At 35.4% G+C, this 23,714-nt stretch overlaps 1 protein-coding gene across 5 annotated transcripts in view; it reads right to left on the bottom strand.

Annotated features, from left to right (window-relative positions):
- The window catches only part of LOC114662577 (myotubularin-related protein 1-like), a 68,442-nt gene that overhangs the window by 20,848 nt on the left and 23,880 nt on the right, over positions 1-23,714 (bottom strand). For 3 of the 5 annotated variants that reach the window (XM_051935207.1, XM_051935208.1, XM_028816121.2), the window contains 7 exons: positions 17,991-18,066; positions 16,690-16,784; positions 10,324-10,431; positions 8,436-8,537; positions 8,172-8,255; positions 3,610-3,759; positions 707-895 (listed from right to left, as the gene is read on the bottom strand). In XM_051935207.1, coding sequence (XP_051791167.1) covers positions 707-895; positions 3,610-3,759; positions 8,172-8,255; positions 8,436-8,537; positions 10,324-10,431; positions 16,690-16,784; positions 17,991-18,066 — 804 coding nt within the window. Of the gene's footprint in view, positions 1-706; positions 896-3,609; positions 3,760-8,171; positions 8,256-8,435; positions 8,538-10,323; positions 10,432-16,689; positions 16,785-17,990; positions 18,067-21,512; positions 21,579-23,714 lie in introns of all 5 variants that reach the window. The other 2 variants (XM_051935205.1, XM_051935206.1) reach the window with 1 other exon arrangement.

Below are 23,714 nucleotides of genomic sequence, written 5' to 3'. Positions count from 1 at the left end.
AATGCACATGTCTTTAATGATTAATTCGTTTTGCAGCCGTAAACAATTATACGGGTGGCTGCCCCAAACCTTTGCAATGTTTAATGGTCATTATTGTGACAACAACTAATCAAAAAATTTATGATTCAATAAATAAATAAACAAGTATGGGATTAAATCAAAAAATTAAAGGCAAATTGAAAATTACATGGTACCTGCAATGGATAGAAGCTGACACAATTCAACACGTTTGATGGCTTAAGCGCAGTTTGAACACACATAGCACAGCACTCTGCTGTTAGTCTAGTTGAAGCCAAGGTCAAATGAACATGAACACTAAAAACGGGTTTGGTCCTGGTAATTACATGTTTCATTAATTCTTTGAATTTGGGGAAGTTGGAAATATTCTTAGAAACACAACCCTGAATACAACCTGAAAAAGCAGTTCTGTTTTTGAGGTCAGTCAGAATTTCATCAAGTACTCTCTCTTACCACTTGTTACTCTGTTATACTCCTTTTTGTTTAATGGAATAAATCGTTTCATTCCAAATTATACATTAATCTTTATTCTTTAAATGACTTTGACAGATATCACAATATAAACAAAAGACATTGATGATGAATAAGCAAGACATTGTTAATTTAGTATTGAATCATTACTTAAAATACTGTACAATTTTAAAATGCCAATAACACACTTCGTTTCTTAGTTTTAAAAATACATTACCTTGTTTGTTAATGCTACAGCATTCTGTCTAGCATCTAAGATAGTTAACTTATGAGACTGAGCATTGGCATCCATTACTGTTTGTAAATATTTTTCATCTTCTTTGCACCGTTTATCAGTTGGCCCCACCATAGGCTGACCACAGCGAATTATAGTAGCTTGGCTTTCAGGGTGTATCCATGACAAAACCTATAAAAATATATTTTAAAAAATTCCATGTTCAACAATAGGGGGCGCATTACATTTTCCTTATTATTTTTAATGATCAAAAATTGTTGCCTTAATCCACAATATTAACTTTCAATGTCTGCATATTATCTTTTCTCAACTACAATTCTACCATACAGTTAAAATAATGATTTCTAAAAATGTTACTTATGTATAGGTAGTTTTAATATATGACTGAAATGAAGATCCTGAACTAAAAATTTCTAGAAACACCACATTATTATTTTTCATAATAGTAAAAAAATGCCTATTTCTTTTAAGAATGTGTGTTTTGTCACATAAATATATTTTGGATACCATTCACTTGTAGATTTTAGATTTGAAAATGAAAAAGAAACCTTACTTTTTTATAATTAATCAACTGATCTATGTATCTGTTATAAATCTGCACGTCATCATTTGCTACTATGGCTGTGGAGTGCTTTCAGGAAGTATTCATATCCCTTCACTTAGTACAAATTTTGTTATGTTGCAGCCTTACCCTAAAATCACTAAAATGTTTTTTTTTCCTCATCAAACAACACACTCAATACCCCAGAATGACAAAGCAAAAACAGGATTTTAGGAATTTTTGCACACTTTATTAATAATAAAAAACTGAAATATCACATTGATACAAGTATTCAGACCCTTTGCTTGGACTCTTGAAATGTGGCTCTGGTGTATCCCATGTTCTATTGATCATTATTAATATGTTTATACACACTGTTTGGAGTCCACCTACTGTCAGTTCAATTTACTGGACCTGATTAGGAAAGGTACACACGTGTCTCTAAGGGCATACAGTTGACAACATATATCAGGCAAAAAAAAAAATAAAACAAGCAACGAGGTCAAAGAATTCGCTTGCAGAGGTTAGAGACAGGATTGTGTTGAAGCAGAAATCTGGGGAGAGCTACAAAAAATTCTGCATCATTGAAGGTTCTCAAAGCACCATGGCCTCCATATTTTTTTTAAATGGACAAAGTCTAGAATAACCACAACTTTTCTGGGAGACGGCTGCCTGTCCAAATTGATCACTCAGGGGAGAAGGGCCTTGGCAAGAGAGGAGGAGACCAAGGACCCAGTGGTCACTCCAGATGAGCTCCAGAGAACCTGTGTTTAGAATGAAGAAACTTCCAGAAAGACGACTGCCACAGCAACACAACACTAATTTGGGCTTTATAGCAGAGTGGCCAGATGGCACATCAAAGTCTTCTTGGTGTTTGCAGAAAAAAACTAAGACTCAAAATTGTGAGTGAAGGCAAGACTGTTCTGTTTGGCTTTAATTCTAGGTGTTGCATCTGTAGGCAACCAGACACCTGCACCATTCCAATGGCAGGGGTGACTTAGGGACAGCTCTGTGAATGTTCTCGAATGGCCCAACCAGAGCCCAGACTTGAACCCAATCAAACATCTCTTGAGAGATCTGAAAATAGCTGTTCACTGACAGTTTCCATCCAACCTGACAGAGCTGGAGAGGAGCTATAGAGAAGAATGGCAGATAATCCACAAATCCAGATGTGCTTAGTTTGTTTCATTATATTCAAGGAGACTCCAGGCTGTAATCACTGCTAAAAATGCTTCAATGAATTGAGTAAAGGGTCTGAACACTTGTACCAATGGGATATTTGTTTTTTCTTTTCTTAATCAATTTGAAAAATTTCTAAAAATCCAGTTTTTGTTTTGTAATTCTGTGCTACTGAGTGTAGTTTCATGAGGGAACAATTAATTTAAATGATGTTAGCATAAGGTGGAACATAATAAAATGTGCAAAAAGTAAAAGGGTTTGAATACTTTCAGAATGCACTTTATGTAGATACTTATTGATTTTCATGTTAATGCTTGGCAGCACGGTGGCGCAGTGGGTAGCGCTGCTGCCTCGCAGTTGGGAGACCTGGGGACCTGGGTTCACTTACCGGGTCCTCCCTGCGTGGAGTTTGCATGTTCTCCCCGTGTCTGCGTGGGTTTCCTCCGGTTGCTCCGGTTTCCTCCCACAGTCCAAAGACATGCAGGTTAGGTGGACTGGCGATTCTAAATTGGCCCTAGTGTGTGCTTGGTGTGTGGGTGTGTTTGTGTGTGTCCTGCGGTGGGTTGGCACCCTGCCCAGAATTGGTTCCTGCCTTGTGCCCTGTGTTGGCTGGGATTGGCTCCAGCAGACCCCCGTGACCCTGTGTTAGGATTCAGCAGGTTGGAAAATGGATGGATGTTAATGCTTTCTGCTCCAACACAGTCAACTCTGTACTATGTTTAATTAAAATATTAAATCACAGTTATGTGCTCACTCCCACCTTCAAAAGACTGAAGCAGACATACTAATACCCTCTCCACACAGACACATATTCTTTATCTCTCTGTCCATATGCAAGGTTGACAGATGGCTCCAAGCCATTCTAAAATCAGTGCTGCTACAAAACCTAAACTTTGTGATTTGTGTTGTACTGAAGTGGCATGCACTGACGTGCAGTTTCTAAAGATGAATAGACACCATATAGCTATAGGATTAAAATCAAATTTCTTCAGTTTAATTAGCCTAAGCAATCTACTTTTCTGTATTACATAATGATAATCATATGAATGACTTTTCCATAGTATTTGTTATATTTGCTAGCCAATAAAAATAAAAACAAAAACAAAAAGTATAAAGAGGTCATCAATTATCAAAGTGTAAAAAATAAACCAAAAACAATACTTACAGGGAATCTATGTTTGGCTCTGAATGAAGCAACCCTTTTCAGATCGTCATCTATTATACTGGTTGGGATAACAAGAAGAGATGGATAGGAGTCACACAGTTCATAACTGACATTTGCTTTACTTATTGTCCAGCTTTCATTTGGCACTCCCTTAGAAAGAAAAAGATAACAGTTTATTTAAATACATTTTAGGAGTTATATAATGATAACAGTAAAAAGCAGCACATTTACACAGTCTGATATCAAGTTGTAATGTTCTTGCTATGAATAAATAATTAGCAATGAAAAGCATTAATCAAAAAAGAATTTCTTTTTAATTTTGAACAAGTCTAATTCTTCAAGGAGCTTCTGAAAGTACTTTCCCCAACACAAAGACACATTAAGAATACTTTGGGCACTACTGATTGGCAAGATGCCTGCAAAAATGCCTTTGATACCAGAATCTCTGTTGACATTTTAGGACTACATTTGGCTATCTCATAAACGGTGGCAATAAAACCACTGAATCAGAATGAGCAACCTTATATGTTGTTTATAATAGAATTCATTTCTTTCAATTTCCTTATTATTTTGGATAGGCAGTTGACCTTTTGTAGTACAGTAATTGTATTTTTCAATGAAGTCTGAAAGACTTTAATAACAATGGAGAGGATTTCATGAACTATTTATGCTTGCAAAATTCTGATGAAGGAAAAGAGCACTTCTAGCACTTTCCAAACTGTGGAATATTATTAATATATAACAGAAATTTCCAAAGACAATGGGCCTTGGTTATAGTCCCATCAGTTAAACACATGTATTAGACGTACTAGGCAAACAAATTAAGGTCATTTTTGGATATGAGATTTGTTATTATTTTTTCAGCCAGGGGCCAATATTATTAGTTTACTAGAGCTCCTTACTCTTGAATATGCTAGATACAATTGGCCATCAATAAAACATTTGTGCCACATACAAATTCTTGCTTTTTTCTAGTGACCTCAGCTTTTGTTGGTGGTCACTGCAAAACACAATTTTACAGGAAACTGTGTTCTTTACTTATACCAGACTCAATTCTTGAGCAATGGCTACCCCATTCTTGAGGAAAGCATTGTAATGAAAAGTGCACTTATTTAAAGAAGCATCAGCTTTTCAGCGTACTGTATATTCCTTATCAATAAACTGAACCATTATGTTTCAGTATGCTTCCATAGTTCTTCTTAGCCACAAAACAGTTGTGTTTGCAAAAAATCGCTACTTGTTTCAGATACAATTTGATTTTTGTCTGGCATTTGGAATAAAGTAAATGCAATGTACCTTTTGGATGAGTGACTGCAGGAGTAGATGGCTTAACCTGACTGTTGAGCATTTTTTAAAACATTTGTTACACACAGTTTTAATCAAGAGACTTGACTGTTGGTAAATAAAACATGCCTACTGTTATCCGCTTTTACTTTAACCTTTTGGTAACCTGCTGTATATGGACAAGCATCAGTGTAAACTGGTAGTGGTTATCAGTTATAACATTACTGGAAATTAGTGCTGCATGCTCAGTTTTCATGCACTCTTCATACCAGATTATGTGCTTAAATTTTAAAAGGCTATATAAATATTTGCCTTCAGTGATTAAACTATTTGCATAGTACACTTTTTAGAACAAAATATTTCCAAATTATGGATGATTCTCCTAATTTTGGATTTTAAACATCAAAGAAAGTGGCAGATGTTCAAGGTTTAACATTACTTATACTCCGAAATTTTCTTGAAAGCTACTGCAAGCCATACAGAAATATAGTCACTGTTAAAAGACATTGTCTGGGATCAGACTAAAAAAAAACACATTTTCTATTAAGCACACTAGCCCTAAGATGTGAGAGTCTGTGTACATGCAAAGCAGTGCTTAATGGTGGACATACAGAAGTGCTAGCATCCTATGTATTACAATGATGTATTAATCTGAAGAGTAAGGAGTGTGGAGCATTAGATTCAAACACAATTTCTGTAGTTTCTCCATTAAAAATTCAAGAGCCAATATCTGAGACCAACATTTCTCCCTTCAAGTTTGTGGCACTGCAACTGAGCTTCATGACCTGGGGCTGAAGAATGACAAAGCGGAACAGATAACCAAGATGAGAGCTGGTATGCATCTAAGAGTGCCAGTAGTCACCAGCCAAAAACAAAATGCATGCTAAATAATTACACTTTGCATATTACATGAGTTCAGTTGAACTCTTTCTTTCCCTTTCGCAATGAGACATTTCTTTTTCCTGTCCAGGACACTGCCCCATCTTCAGTCGTCTGTCCACCTTATTAGTTAGTTGTGCTATTCACCTGGCCCATCAATCACTTTTGCTGCATCCTTTATTTGTATAAACCACTCACTATTGGCATTATATTAATAAATAATGACTAATAAAAAATGCGTGTGGTAATTTTCTTTTTCTACAACATTACCACATTTCAATCAAATTCATTAAGGCATCAAGAGATATTTATTTAGCTTTTTGATTATAGGGTGAGTTATTAACCACTATTTATATTTTGAAATGTCATTTTTTACCAGATACCTACTGACCTAGGAGTACCATCCTGCTAAATTTCAGCTTTTTAACAAATGGTAAAGGGTTTATGTTGATGAGTGAGTCAATCAGCTAATCATTTATCACATACACACATATGCATATATAAATATATACAGTGGGTATAGAAAAGAATCACACCCGAAGAAATATTCCCATTTTTTTTTTGCTTTACAGCCTTAAATGAAAATACATACAACAAATATTTCTTCCCAGCTTTACTTGCTCAATACAACCTATAACATCCAAGTGACAGATATCACAGCTACAGTTCAGAAGAATTTTAAAAAATAAAAAACAAGACATACTGAGATTAATAAAGGATCACCCCCCCCCCCCAATGTCAATATTTTGTTGAACCAGCTTTTGCTTTAATGACAGCCTTGAGTCTGTTGGGTTACATCTCTGTCAGCTTTGCACATCTAGATTGAGCAATATTTGCCCACTCTTCTTTACAGAACTGTTCAAGTTCGGCCAAAGTGGATGGTGAGCGTTGGTGGACTGCTATCTTCAAATCTTTCCACAGATTTTCAATGGGATTTAGGTCTGGGCTCTGACTGGGCCACACAAGGACATTCACTTTTTTCTCCTCCAGCCACTGTGTGGTCAATTTTGCTCTGTTCTTCGGGTCGTTGTTGTGTTGAAAAGTGAACATTCTGCCCATCTTCAACTTTCTGGCAGAGGGTAGCAGGTTTTCCTCAAGAATTTGATGGTATTTTGCCCCATCCATTTTTCCTTCTACCCTAACGAGAGCCCCAGGTCCTGCGGCAGAGAAACACCCCCACAACAGGATGCTGCCACCTCCATGCTTTATTGTAGGTATGGTGTGTTGTGCATAGTGAGCTGCATTGGATTTCCGCCAGGTGTACCGTTTGGTATTGAGGCCAAATAGTTCGATTTTGGTCTCATCTGACCGTACAACCTTTTTCCACTTGGCATCAGAATCTTCAAGGCGCATTCTGGCAAAGCTCAATCGAGCCTTAACATTGCCTTTCTTGAGAAGTGGCTTTTTCCTTGCGACCCTCCTGAGCAAGCCACAATTGTGAAGCACTTGTGAAATTGTTGTCACATGCACACAATGACTACTCTTTGCCATAAAATCCTGTAACTCCTTCAAAGTGGCCATTGGCCTCTTGGCAGCCTCTCTTACCAGTTTCCTCCTTGCTCTGTTGGAGGGACGGCCAGATACAGATTCTTGAGATTGATAAAGACTTTGAGATTTTTTTTCCTGCCTTATGTCTGTCCACATGCTCTATCCCTGAGATCTTGTGAAAGTGGCTTGTCATCCATAGTCAGTTGTTTGCTGTCAGTTGCACTACCAAGCAAGGAAATACTCCAGGAACAGCTTCACTAATCACACTGATTATAATTGATCACAGGTGGAAGCCAGTAACCATGGTCTGCAATGGAAATGGTGGGCACTTACACCTGATTGAGTTTACAAATTTTGTTTAGTAGGGGGGGGTGATCCTTTATTAATCTCATTATTTCTTGTTTTTTATTTTTTAAAATTCTTCTGAACTATACCTGTGATATCTTTTACTTGGATGTTACAGATTGCAGTAAGTACAGCTGGAAAAAATATTGGTTTGTGTGTTTTCATTTAAGGCTGTAAAGCAAAAAAAAATGGGCATATTTTGAAGGGGGTGATTCTTTTTTATACCCACTGTATATACATATAGACACACATACATATATACACATTTTATATACCGAAATACATACATACACACACACACACACACACACACGCACGCACGCACACACACATATATATCCCTTTACCAATAAGCTTTATATTTTTTTATGATGAATGTTTACATCATAGCTTTCTGTTCATTAATGACGAAAAGTTCTAAAGAAAGAGTAATCTCTGTTCTAATAGTCCTCAAGGCAAACAATAAATAAACTCTTTGATGGTTATACAGAATTAATGTTCAATATCATGGAATTTCTTTAAAAAAATGATATTTCAAATAAAAAGGCATAAAAATGGCATCTTACCAGCCTTTTGTATTCTGTTGCAGGATCATATACTTTCCATCCATCAACAGGAAATTTTTCTTTATAGAGAAATGAGAAAATAGGCTAAAAGCAAACATTAATATAAAATAAGTAAAACAGATATTTAAAGCTTTAAAATTATTGTATATTACGTGTCAAGTGAAAATGTACAATTGAAATATGTGTTAAACATTTTAAGGTAGTTTTAGGAGGTTTTGAGTTTGTACAGAAGAATCACTCAGTATTATACAGTATAAAGCTTACCAGATCATTAGAAATAGGAAATGCATGCTTTGTAAGAGTTTCGAAGATTTCCAGCTTGCTTTGCTCTTCCTGTTTGTAAGCAAATCGTGGATTTCTCATATCCTGTTTGTAAACAAAATGAAGTGATCAGACAGGCAGCACAATTTTAAGCCATGGCTTTGGGTGAGAAGTGAATAAAACATTTGTTTTTGGGTTATTTATTATCTTTTACATTTAGGCAGAAAACTGGAGTCTCTGGAAGAAATTCATCTGAATCAGAGAAAACTGTCTGTTTAATGATATTTTTGGATAATCAAACTTGGCAAATACTGGCAGTACACTAACAACAGCTTTGCCAGAAACTAGTACTTAATAGCATACAACTTTTGAACATTGTATTAAAGGACAGGACATTATGATAATTACAAAGAATTATAATTTTCTAATATAACAATGTATTGTATACATGCTTTCTGCCATGCAAAGAATTATACCAAAGAACAAGAAATAGACAAAATTGTCAGACAAGTAATAGTGACATTTTTTTCTTTTTACAGGGGTGTTTAAGTTTTGTATTAAATGCACAGAATTGCTTTAATTTTTATTTTTTATAAGGGTCTTTGACATGATATTCTCTGCATTGAAGGCTTTTTGACTTTTTAAAAAAAAAATTAAATCAGTTCACACAATGCTGCCTTTTTTGTGATAGATTAATATCAGACAATTCAAACATTACAAGTCGTCTGCATTTGTAGGAATCAAAAGAAAAACAGCTAAGAACAACTGTCATACAAAATCTGTAATTTGAATTTGATCTGTATAGTGTACAGTTTCCATGCTTAATATCACGTACCTTACAAAGGTGTATAATTAATAAAAATAAAAAGGAAGATGGTAAAACAGTATTTCACAAAAATACTGCACTTTTTTTGTGAAAGAACAATTTCACTTTCTATGGAAATAAACAGCAATGGCTTCTTCTGCAGAAGTAATACCTCAATAATTTCTTATGACATAGAGTTGATGTGCTAGTGTGATGGACAGGGTTCAAGAACAGCCTTACAATACAGGCCCACAGCTGCATTTAAGAAAGGCTAAGAAAATACATGGAAACATTTTTAAATGACAATTCTAGATGCAGGTTCTCAAAAGTTGTGACCACAAATGCGATATGAAAACGTTGAAGGCAAATAAAGGAGATGCAACTGAAGGACTGACTGAGTGTCTTGGTAAAGAAAGAATCCTGGAAAATAGGACAAGAAGTGTGCCTAATTCCTTTGCAAAAATGAAAGGGTTATTTATAGTACTTACTTAAGTATTGGCCTTATTGCACGATAAAACATTCAAAAAGGGGATGAATATGGTGTGAGAAAGTACGAGAAGATAAAGTAATATGAAACGTCAGAGGACTACTATTTGGTTTCTGCCTTTATAAAGAACTATTATTAGGAAAGAAATGCTGAAAAAGAATTGGGTGAAACAAGGAAAGGACGCTGCTTTTGTGCATTTGTGTAAGTAAAGAATGCATACAGTATGTTGGAGATGGGTGTGAATTTTGAGGTGGTGAAAGAGGGCAAAAAAAAAAGCAGAGCAGAGAAATTTGAGAATCAACACTTAAGGATCTACTGGCCAATAAAAGTAAACTAAGAGGACATTTAAATGACAGCAGCTGTCATTAAATCTAGACCCATATTCTGTAAATGAATCCATAAAACTATTTTTTTTTATAAATGAGAAACAATGTAGTTAAGTTTGAAAAAGAATGTTAAAGAAGTCTGAATAATGAATGTCCGTTTTTTATGAAGCTAACTAAATGTTATCAAATATCAGACCATGGAGCTCACAGTTCTATAACATTGTTTTTTAGAAAAAATAACCTACCAAAATGAAAATGAAACACCAAGATTACCTTACATACAATCTCAATTCCACATGTATTCTCTCCATGGCTCTGTACACATATAGTCTCCAGTCTACTAATCACCCCAAGAGTAACATCAAGGACAAATGGTGGATCCTACATAGATGTTATATATAAAAAAAAAAAAATTCAGAAATGAAAAACTTCAATGCTGCATTTGATTGTTTTAACTATTTATGTAAAGTATCTTCAGAGAACATGGAAATACAAATACTAGTCTTGGTTACCCTGACTTGGTATAATAAAGCAGAATAAAAGATGTCTGACTGTAGCAATAAAACAAAAGCAGGCATTAAGTGGATGAAAACAAAAGTGAACTACATTTTGAGGCACATAGTATTTGTATCCACCAAACCTACTGACCCAATGTATTTGTAGTTTTCTATAAAAGCATATAGAGGTTTACAAAATGCAGAGCAATTACAGAACAGCGGAAGACAAAAGATAGAAATCAAATATCACCTGGATTTTTCTAGGTATATCTTCTCTTTTCTAAACTTGCATATTCACTCAGTGAAATGCCTTCATATTTCGTAGTAGATTACATCATGAAAAAAATATCACACAAAAATGCCAACCTCAGTCAAAGAGATTCAGTACTGAATGCCTTGTCAAGTGAACGCTTCTCTTTATTCTTAAACATGCAAATCTTTTCCCTGAGCTCAAATGGTTGTATTTATATATCTCAGTGAAAAATGTCAGGAGTTGCCACAAAAAAAACAGTACTTTGACAGTAATATATATCCCTACAGAGAAAAACATGTGAAATGTAAAGATCTTTTTTAATGCAGGTTTATAATGCTAATAATATGAACCATAAATCCTATTCAATGTGGAGTTATTTAGTGTAATGGCATCACTAATGTGTGTGTTTGCTTTTATACAAATGTCTTAGTTTAACAAAAGTATTTATTCTTTTCAAAATTGAATAAGTTTTAATATGAAAGTAATTTTTTCTCATTATTGTTTTGCACTTCATCTTAAACTAAATAAGTATATATATATATATATATATATATATATATATATATATATATATATATATATATATATACACACACACACACACACACACACAGTGCATCAGGAAAGTATTCACAGCGCATCACTTTTTCCACATTTTGTTGTTACAGCCTTATTCCAAAATGGATTAAATTCATTTTTTTCCTCAGAATTCTACACACAATACCCCATAATGACAACGTGAAAAAAGTTTACTTGAGACTTTTGCAAATTTATTAAAAATAAAAAAATTGAGAAAGCACATGTACAGTGAGGCAAAAAAGCATTTAGTCAGCCACCAATTGTGCAAGTTCTCTCACTTAAAAAGATGAGAGAGGCCTGTAATTTTCATCATAGGTATACCTCAACTATGAGAGACAAAATGAGAAAAAAAAAAATCCAGAAAATCACATTGTCTGATTTTTGAAGAATTTTTTTGCAAATTATGGTGGAAAAAAGGTATTTGGTCAATAACAAAAGTTCATCTCAATACTTTGTTATATACCCTTTGTTGGCAATGACAGAGGTCAAACGTTTTCTTTAAGTCTTCACAAGGTTTTCACACACTGTTGCTGGTATTTTGGCCCATTCCTCCATGCAGATCTCCTCTAGAGCAGTGATGTTTTGGGGCTGTCGCTGGGCAACACGGACTATCAACTCCCTCCAAAGATTTTCTGTGGGGTTGAGATCTGGAGACTGGCTAGGCCACTCCAGGACCTTGAAATGCTTTTTACGAAGCCACTCCTTCGTTACCCAGGTGGTGTGTTTGGGATCATTGTCATGCTGAAAGACCCAGCCACGTTTCATCTTCAATGCCCTTGCTGATGGAAGGAGGTTTTCACTCAAAATCTGACGATACATGGCCCCATTCATTCTTTCCTTTACACGGATCAGTCGTCCTGGTCCCTTTGCAGAAAAACAGCCGCAAAGCATGATGTGTCCACCCCCATGCTTTACAGTAGGTATGGTGTTCTTTGGATGCAACTCAGCATTCTTTCTCCTCCAAACATGACGAGTAGAGTTTTCACCAAAAAGTTCTATTTTGGTTTCATCTGACCATATGACATTCTCCCAATCCTCTTCTGGATCATCCAAATGCTCTCTAGCAAACTTCAGACGGGCCTGCACATGTACTGGCTTAAGCAGGGGGACACGTCTGGCACTGCAGGATTTGAGTCCCTGGTGGCGTAGTGTGTTACTGATGGTAGCCTTTGTTACTTTGGTCCCAACTCTCTGCAGGTCATTCACTAGGTCCCCCCGTGTGGTTCTGGGATTTTTGCTCACCATTCTTGTGATCATTTTGACCCCACGGGGTGAGATCTTGCGTGGAGCCCCAGACCGAGGGAGATTATCAGTGGTTTTGTATGTCTTCCATTTTCTAATAATTGCTTCCACATTTGATTTCTTCACACCAAGCTGCTTACCTATTGCAGATTCAGTCTTCCCAGCCTGGTGCAGGTCTACAATTTTGTTTCTGGTGTCCTTTGACAGGTCTTTGGTCTTGGCCACAGTGGAGTTTGGAGTGTGACTGTTTGAGGTTGTGGACAGGTGTCTTTTATATGGATAACGAGTTCAAACAGTTGCCATTAATACAGGTAATGAGTGGAGGACAGAGGAGCCTCTTACAGAAGAAGTTACAGGTCTGTGACAGCCAGAAATCTTGCTTGTTTGTAGGTGACCAAATACTTATTTTCCACCATAATTTGCAAATAAATTCTTTAAAATCAGAAAATGTGATTTTCTGGATTTTTTTTCTCATTTTGTCTCTCATAGTTGAGGTATACCTATGATGAAAATTACAGGCCTCTCTCATCTTTTTAAGTGGGAGAACTTGCACAATTGGTGGCTGACTAAATGCTTTTTTGCCCCACTGTACATAAGTATTCACAGCCTTTGCCATGAAGCTCAAAATTGAGCTCAGGTGCATCTTGTTTCCTCTGATCATCCTTGAGATGTTTCTGCGGCTTAATTGGAGTCCACCTCTGGTAAATTCAGTTGATTGGACATGATTTGGAAAGGCATACACCTGTCTATATAAGGTCCCACAGTTGACAGTTCATGTCAGAGCACAAACCAAGCACGAAGTCAAAGGAATTGTCTGTAGACCTCCGAGACAGGATTGTCTCGAGGCACAAATCTGGGGAAGGTTACAAAAAAATTTCTGCTGCTTTGAAGGTCCCAATGAGCACAGTGGCCTCCATCATCCGTAAGTGGAAGAAGTTCGAAACCACCAGGACTCTTCTTAGAGCTGACCGGCCATCTAAACTGAGCGATCGGGGGAGAAGGGCCTTAGTCAGGGAGGTGACCAAGAACCCGATGGTCACACTGTCAGAGCTCCAGAGGTCCTCTGTGGAGAGAGGAGAACCTTCCAGAAGGACAACCATCTCTGCAGCAATCCACCAATCAGGCCTGTATGGTAGAGTGGCCAGACGGAAGCCACTCCTTAGTAAAAGGCACATGGCAGCCCGCCTGGAGTTTGCCAAAAGGCACCTGAAGGACTCACAGACCATGAGAAAGAAATTCTCTGGTCTGATGAGACAAAGATTGAACTCTTTGGTGTGAATGCCAGGCGTCACGTTTGGAGGAAACCAGGCACCGCTCATCACCAGGCCAAAACCATCCCTACAGTGAATCATGGTGGTGGCGGCATCATGCTGTGGGGATGTTTTTCAGCGGCAGGGACTGGGAGACTAGTCATGATAAAGGAAAAGATGACTGCAGCAATGTACAGAGACATCCTGGATGAAAACCTGCTCCAGAGTGCTCTTGACCTCAGACTGGGGTGACGGTTCATCTTTCAGCAGGACAACGACCCTAAGCACAGAGCCAAGATATCAAAGGAGTGGCTTCAGGACCACTCTGTGAATGTCCTTGAGTGGCTCAGCCAGAGCCCAGACTTGAATCCGATTGAACATCTCTGGAGAGATCTTAAAATGGCTGTGCACCGATGCTTCCCATCCAACCTGATGGAGCTTGAGAGGTGCTGCAAAGAGGAATGGGCGAAACTGGCCAAGGATAGGTGTGCCAAGCTTGTGGCATCATATTCAAAAAGACTTGAGGCTGTAATTGCTGCCAAAGGTGCATTGACAAAGTATTGAGCAAAGGCTGTGAATACTTATGTACATGTGATTTCTCAGTTTTTTTATTTTTAATAAATGTACAAAAATCTCAAGTAAACTTTTTTCACATTGTCATTATGGGGTGTTGTGTGTAGATTTCTGAGGAAAAAAATGAATTTAATCAATTTTGGAATAAGGCTGTAACATAACAAAATGTGGAAAAAGTGATGCGCTGTGAATACTTTCCGGATGCACTGTATATATGCCCATCTGTATACATTGGACAAACATCTAAAACACTTGCAACATGTATACAACAACATTGCAATGCTGTTAGAAGGAAGGACCCACGGTTTCTGATATATACACATACCAATTTAACATGGCGCACGTTTAACTAGAGCACAGGGCAAGTGAGATTAAAGGCAAATACCAAGAGTGCCAGAGAGCCGGCTGTATTGTGGCTATCAAATGAAAACGCCATTAACAGACATCTGGATTTAAACTAACATATGCAGGTTTAATAATAATAAGGGACGTTTGTAGTACGCACCATTTCTACAGCCACAGTTTTGTAACAGTGTAATATCTTAACCTTCCACCATGATCTACAAAAAACATAAACCCAAACTTTCGGCAAATGTGGAAAAATGCAAATTTAAATATTAAAATAGCAACACGTATGAGTAATTTTTCCTTTTATGCACTCTGCCTCAGTCGCAATGAATGAGGTGAAAGTTAACAATGTGGCTTTTATTAGCACCTACTAGTAAATATATGATACATAAAACAGACTTCAAGATAAGGTGTTTGTGGTAATACAAATTATTTTCCAAACAAGTTACAAGATATATTTTAAAATATGAAGACATTCCAATTTTTGTCAAAAAAATATATCACTCCTAAGCTAAGCTACTAGGACTAGAACATTACAAATATGCCTATTGGTGGTAAATACCCTGTTCACATTCATGATTATTCCAATTCCATATTATCTCTAAATATTGCAAAGTATGGGAAATTTTCAATTACTTTGTAATTTTCTTCTCCATTTCTCCAGTCTGGTGTTCTCCAAAAAAAAAATTATACCAGACGTGCTTTGAATGATGCTTTATCTTCTTTTTCTGTGAAATATACTAATTGACTATGGGATTTCCCTGTGAGAGGTGCATTTTAAATAAAAAATATTAAGTTTACCCAAGATGTTTAAATTCAACTAGTTATGCAACATATAAAAACAACTAGCATTAGTAGAATTTGATTGTCAAATGTGGTGAATATGTATGGGAACAAACATTATTTACTAAAATACAAAAATTAAATACAAAAATGTATTTCAGTTTAGCATGATGGAATTTCCCATGATAACCAATTGCAAAACTCACAAAATCTTTTAAGACTTGTTATTGTAAAAGAAAACAAAAACCCCAAAGGAGTGAATACTTATATTATACGCGCACTTTAGTGCAGTGTGCTTCCACTACAGATTTTATTTCACATTTTAATATTCTCAGTTGCAGTTCAGGTTCATGGTTGCAGTATCTTTTAAATGTGTTTATGCTTACAGGGAAAGATATTCTTTATTACAACATTACAAACATAACAGAACATTTAAAATATGTTATGCTTTAACAAGGTTAAGTAAGTTCCTGCTCCACATATATACCTATTGAATTTAACTCTGCATATATATTTCATAAATACACCCCGTTCCTTTCCAAGTTTGCATCTGTCCTTATAAATCAAGTTTTGGCAAGATTTTTCTCAAATGTTCCCTGCATTTTTTAAATGTGAGTAGCAATGATGAATTATTGTGCAGCTTCGCATAGGAGTATCAGAGATTAAAATTATGAACGTTAAAATATGTGGTTTTGTTCCACCTCTTATGATTATGGAAAAAACAAGTTTGAGCAGAGAATTTGCATTTCCTTGTTAACTGCTAACATGTCAAAATATTATTTTTCTACAGTTTGGGATTGCAGCCAAGTCCTTGCAAGTATCATTTTTCAAAAAAGTTTAAATTCTTTTATGTTATACCTTACTTATATAAATTACTGATATATTACATATGTCTACAATGTATACTTTAGATATTTAATGGGATGTTTTCTTTCTTTTGACTTTGTGCATGGTTCTGGCATGTTCCATTACAATGTTATGCTTGGAGTAGTATGTTTAGTATGCCCTGCTAACCAAATAACTTCATAAACACCTCAAACCTTCCTATTCTTAATTTTGCATGCTTAAATAAGCCTAATTTATATAGCTATAGCATTGGTAACAAAATACATACCCTTTCAATGCTCTTGAAATATAGTTTATAATCAGTAACAGTAAGGGTTCCACTAACAGCTCCAGTAAAAGGACAAATGTACATAACATCTTTCACTGTATAAAAACAAATAATATAGTTAAAAACAATAATTATACTGTATATAGAGAAGACAGGTGGGAGATAAGCTGATGCTGTCAAAATATACACCAGACAGTAGTTATGTAGTAGCAATAGTAGTATTATTAATATCAGCCACTGAATAAAATGACACAGCAGCTAAATAATAAGAAAATTAAAATAGTATTATACATTTAATGTATTCAGACATAATTCTCAAGAGAAATAATGATGTTGTTATTAATTAAAACCTATAATATGCTCTTACTAATAATAAACATCAGTAAACTCTCAAAACAGGAGTGTCAAACTCAAATCCTGGTGGCTGCAGGTTTTAATTCCAGTCATTTACTCCATTATTAGTCAATTACGAATGCTGGTGGGATATATTACATTGCCTACATTTTAACTGACTTGCATTTTACTTGTTTAATTTTGTTTAACCACCAGTGAAACAACAATAATGAGATCCAAAGTGAGATAACAGATAACCAGGCTAACTTGTATATATCATTTGCACATGTGTCTTTCATATGATATCTGTCAAGAAAAAAAAGTGAAAGTCTGTGGCCCAAAAAGAAAATCTCTTTTGCAAATGACTGGTATGACAGAATGAGAACATTGAATTACGCCATTGAATTAAATAATTTGTTTCATTTACAGATAAACAGGAGATTGGTTGAAATGAAAATTGTGGCTCTCCAGTACTGCCCAAGATCCTGGAGATAGCTAGTCATTTGTTGGCATATGCAAATTTCATTAATAAAACAATTCACTCATTTAACATTATCATTAAACCTTTCTAAAACACATTAACAACATTTATTTTCATAATTATTTACTTATATATCCTGTCCAAGTGTAGCTATGTCAGCATTAGTCATTTAAAGGAGTGGGCTTGGATGTCTAATACTAAGAAGAATATTGTGGTATATGATATTGCTACTGCGGTGGGTTGGCACCCTGCCCGGGATTGGTTCCTGCCTTGTGCCCTGTGTTGGCTGGGATTGGCTCCAGCAGACCCCCGTGACCCTGTGTTCGGATTCAGCGGGTTGGAAAATGGATGGATGGATGGATGATATTGCTATCCCTTAGTTACACTGATATGATAAAGGAAGCACATAGTTGGAGAAATATAAAATACAAAACAACAAATGTTATTGAATAATATGATTGAATCAAGAAAAAAAAAAAAACCTCACCTATGCCTTTGATCGTTTCACCAGGAAAGCGTGGAGCTTCTTCCATCTGAGCCTGCTTATTGCTCTCTCTTAGAGCCTGGCAAAAATCAATATTCCAAAAATAATTATTGTTTTAATAACGTAAAGAACCACGTACACATACACACCTAAGATATACACAACAAATGCAAAGTATTCAAAGATAGCAGCTTTTTCACATTGTTCCCCAAAAGCATTTGAAAAGGCATTAAAAATGCTATAATACCCGAAGATCTTCAATTATAAATAAATTCCCTGATGAAAAATTTTGAACACCTCATGTCATGAGTGATTCTGAGCAGAATGAAGAAGCAATGATGATTGCTGCTGCATCATGAATCCAGCATCCTGGGTTTGAATCTGCACATTCTTCCTGTGTCTGTGTAAATTTTTCACTAGATGCCCTGGTTTGCATTTGAATGAATCCTTTTAAAGCGTGTGTGGGCTGTACTTCAATGGACTGGAAGCTCTGTCAGTGTTGTACCCACTGCTGCTAGGATAGGTTCTAGCGTAAGGAAGACAGAGCCAGGCTCAGTATGTCCCTGCAACCTCTGAGGGATGGTGGTCAGGATTCATTGAGCATACCTGGGAGATGGATGAGCAAGGTAAGAAGAGATTGAGATAGTATGCGCCCTGGAGAACAGAGAGAAAAGACAATTCTGGCTCGATTTTTTCCTTTGTTTTATTGGTAATTATTTATGTATTTATTGACATTTATTTGACTGTTTAACTCTCTCAAGGAACATTGTCTTTATTGTGGTTTGATTATTTATTTATTCATTTGGAAGAAGCACTGTACTTTAGCTTAAATTGATACAGATTTGTTAAATAAAAGCTCCAAGTACCTTTTGCACCCACTCTTATCCTCATTCACCGTAGTCCATCTCAGTCTATAACTATTGATGTCTCAGGTTCATGGACTTTATGCCAGCTACAGACAACCAAGTTATCATAGTGCAGCTTCTTCACAGCTCAGCATCCATAGATTCAAGCTGTAGCCCTGATCCTATCTGTGATGACATTTACAAGTTTCCATTCATGCTTGTGCAGGTCTTCATTAGGTACTCTGGTTTTCTCACATGTCTCAAAAATGCACAATTACCTGGCATCTCAATGCCTCACATGTAATATTTGTACCTTACAAACTACAATGTAGAGAAAATTTACTTAGAAAATGGATTAATATCAAAATATTAAATGTTTACCACAGAAGGTATCTGTGCGAGTATTCCTGCACTATAGTAAATAGTAAAAAAAAAGTCTATTCTTATTGTGATAAAATAAAATAAATAAATAAATACATAACCACCTGACTCTTGCCAGTTTTTTATGCATCATACACAACCAAGGTCTAAGAATTTATCTTAAAACCAACTACTTATAGAACATCTTCCAGTGTCTTTGATAAACAATAAAAGTATTTCTTTAGAGACAAAATTACTACTTAAGTTTTCAGAAATTAAACAAACAAGCAAATAAAAAAATGCAATCTTGTATGACAACTTCAAATGCATACCTCAAAATCAGGCAAGTACAAAGAACTGTTTAAGTAGTGTTGCCTTTGATGATACCTACAACAGCCCACCACAACTGAACATTTCTCAATATTGGACTAAACCTGAAATGCCAATGGCAGAATACAGTGTATAATGTGAAAGCACAACCAAGACAATGAAGCAAAAGTGAAATAGAGGTTTTATAGAACAATGGAATATACCAATAATTTGCCACTAGATATTAATATAAAAAATAAAGCATTAAAGAGAGTATTTCATAAATGAATGAATACCTCTAGTGCAGAAAAATTATGTAAACATGGAACAAGATTAGTAACAATATATGGTAAATTTAATTCCAATTAATTCTACTTAGTTGAGCATTCAAAAAAAGATGCACACACAACTGTCCTCAATACTGGACATTCTAAAAGATAAACTGTACAGAATGCAGGAAATACAGATTATGTTATTAGGTTTAAAGAAACCCAAAATGTTAGATGCATGCTACAAAATGTAGCAAAATAACAATGAATCATCATGAATTAAAATTATTTTGTATTTACAGTATTCACAGCATAAATTTATATTTACTTTCCATTAAGTTATAGTAGGAATTTTAAACAAACAACCCTTCCAAGAAATGTCATTGGACTAGGATTAAACCATCAGTGGCAAAAAACAATACATTCTGTGAAGAAGAAGGATGATCATTGTGTTACAGAATGTGAAGGAGCAAAGAAATAAGTCATATGTTTAAGTAAGAATTATGAAAAGGAAAATTTTAGTTTAGAAGAAACTGACAAGATGAAGAACATAATTATGGTTTTTCAATTTTATTTCATCTCTAAAAAAAAAGACAAAACGTACTGTAAACTGGCATGCAGACAGATTACTCTTAGACTCAGTCATTGTGTAACTTCCATATAATGGCTACCACAGATCATGCAGACTCCTGAGTTGCATTTGTGGTTGGACAAGAAATGGGCATCAACAAAGTGAGAACAGACTGGAATAGATGTTAATTTAATTCTGGTAAAAATGGTAATATACTACAGGTTGCCTCCAATGCTGGCCATACATACTGTGTTTTATAAGATTTGTGAAACTGTTACATGACCTATAATTGCTGTTCACAAAATCTTTAGTTAATATTTTACTGTCTGATGCATTTTTCATAATAAAGACTACTATGCTGTTGTTTGTAGTTCTTTGCTTGGGTGCTATTTTTCAATACTGCTTTGCACTGTGATGCATCCCAATTTCTTGAGAGCTACTGTGTTATACCGTCAGTGACAAAAATTAAAATAACCCAATGAAAGATTTGCTCACTAGAGATAACAAGGTTTTACATTGTTGAACAGCTATAGGTTAGTAGTGTTAAGGCTTTGCATCGGGTTCTGTACTGTTACATACAGTAGCTGCAAAATTCATTTTGATGCCATGTGTGGCTGGTGCACAAGTGGTACTAATTTCAAATTGACATGAAAAACTTTTATTTTTAAAGAAATATCAATACTCAATGTATAAAACCACCTAAATGGTATGCTGACAACACTGCAATGCAAATCGAGTCACAAAAAATTACTTCATTACTTCTTATTTGTATACCTAATTTCAATTAATAAAATCAAAACACGGGCATTTATAATTCTATATAGTACTTCATGGCTGTAATAAGTATAAATAAAAATATAAGTTTATTTATTTTTAAAGCTACAGTTTTAATATTAATAAATCTGATGATAAATAAAATTAAATTCTAATTTAGCATTTTTCATATATTGTAAATGTTTCCTTTTCACATATATTGTTGGTTTACTAAAATCTACAATTGTTCATAGTGTTGCTATGTAGTACTGACATAATAGGTTTTAAAATTCCTTTAGAAAGGAAAAACAAAATATTTAATAACTTTTTTAAGATAGGCAGACAAAATTACTGCATAAAATTACATTTGTCTTAAGACAGTAAACACATGCAGCCAAGAAAGTAAGCAGAAACTTGCCAAGGTGTGAGGTGCAAGTTCACAGTCCAGGTCCGTATTATAGCTGTTAGGACTGTCTGGAAAATCCTGAAGATGTGAGTGCAGCAAAGGGAAAAGAACAGGAAAGTAGAGAAAAACTGAAAGACAGTAAAATGCACACATACAGCCATCTTTAAACTAAAAGTAAAGATTTTTTTATATTTGAAAAAGAAGGAAACTGAAAAAAGTCCAAACTTGTTCGCAACATTACCTAACATTTAAAGATCAAATAACTAAATATTAAAATTTTAAATACATCATCACTTTTCTATTTAACATGTCTGCTTTTATTGTTTTCTGTCTTAAACAAATAGGAATAAGAAAGAAATTGAACAAGAAATGACAAACAAGCACAGTAATTTGGTAAAAACTACAAGTGAAATATAACAAAATTAAAAACTGCATACCGCAAGTTAGATGAAAAAACAACTATTACATATGCTGTATCTATATTGTTTAACATTAACTAAAGGTACATTTAAATGGGTAAAAAGTCTGGACTAAGATTAACATTAGGATACTACAGCATGGTCCAGTATGGAAGCTTGGGAACTGCTTGGAAAAGTATCCCATGTGCATAAGTTACATGGCCCCAAAAAGGCATAGTAAGAGGCACTGGCATGAGAGACAAAAAGAAAGGCTTATTTTAGGGCAGACAATTGAGAATTCACATATTAGTCTGGGCTTGGTCAATAGATAAATACATTTTCCTACATGAGGTAGAAAACTCTTTTCCAACACCAGACATATTTAATTTTTCAAAATACTTAATTTCCAAAAAAAAAGGTTTTATGGCCACTGGCAGTGGCAAGGATCGCTATAAAATAACTAACATAATATGCTTCAGGAGTTTAGTAATATGAATAAATCTGAAGAAAATAACATTTAAAACGGTGTACATTGAATGCATTTCCAAGGAGCCACCTTAATTACAAATTTGCTATACAAAAACAAGTCACTTATTTTCTGAACCTGATTTTGCACAACAGACTCACAAATGAGCTGCAACAGGAGGTTCAAAAATTACATTAAAACATTTTCAAAAATAACAGATAATAGTCTTGACCTTTAGAACCAGTAATGGCATGCATAACGTTAGGGAGTAAAAAGTACTCCGAATCTGCTGTCTGGGCCTTGATGCTAGGTGCCATCTACCAGACAATAAATACTTTGCCTTAGCAGGTTACAATGCTATATTATGGTGCACTAATTATTAAAAGCCTGTAGTTGGATTTTATGGTTATTCATTACATTCTGGTTTGAAACTTTACAAAATAAGGCAAATTTGCCAATAATGTCTGGTTCGAAACTTTACAAAATAAGACAAATATGCCAATAATGCTTTATCAACTCAAAATTACACCAGAGAACTGAAATTCCAGAACTGGAAATTACATTATACTGTAAGGACATTTTTCAGTATTGTCTCATCCCAAAGAGTTTCATGTTTAGCCAACTACCACCTCTAAACTGAGCAATTACACATGCACACAAGAGTTTGCAGTGGATTTGTGTCATATCCACAGTTGGTTTCTGACTTGTGGTGGAAGTCAGCACTATATGCTGTGGTTCCAAATAACTAAGTAAAGGAAAAAGTAAGTTGATTAGGTTTTTTTAGGTTAAGTCACTTTAGTACAAATAATTTTAGCACTAAACAATTGTTTTTGTAATGATATATATTTTGTACAAATGTGTTTGTGGTTGAAAATGTTACATGAAATAAAATGTATAGGCTGTGTAATGGATCACATATGGACTGGCATCCCAACTGGGGCTGAACAACTAGTGCAATGGAAGGACATTTTCTCCCTCAGTACACCAGATGGCAGTATACCTGGGTTGGGATTCCTATACAGACAATGCAGGGCATGATAGGATCTGTAGTCCTGTGGGGCAGCCCCACTGGGTTACGCGGGAGTCACCAGGAGGAGCTATATTGGCATTTATAGTCCCTACTTTCAGGGACTTCCAGTCAACCCGGAAATGCTTCCAATGGGCCATGCTCTGGCACCGGAAGTCCTCCTGAATCATAGATAAAAGAAGCTGCTTAATTTCAACTAGGTGAGTCAGAGTCGGGAGAGGAACCGAACAACACTCACATGAGGGGAGACGAAGAGAAAAGGAGAAAAAGTAAATGTTTGTGTAGCTATGCTCTGGTGGGCCATACTAAAAGGAAGAAACCTG

The sequence above is a fragment of the Erpetoichthys calabaricus genome, chromosome 12 (assembly GCF_900747795.2).
Source record: "Erpetoichthys calabaricus chromosome 12, fErpCal1.3, whole genome shotgun sequence".
Taxonomy (NCBI): Eukaryota; Metazoa; Chordata; class Cladistia; order Polypteriformes; family Polypteridae; genus Erpetoichthys; species Erpetoichthys calabaricus.
Note: the sequence above shows the minus strand (reverse complement) of the source record. Positions and strands in the feature narration are given on the sequence as shown.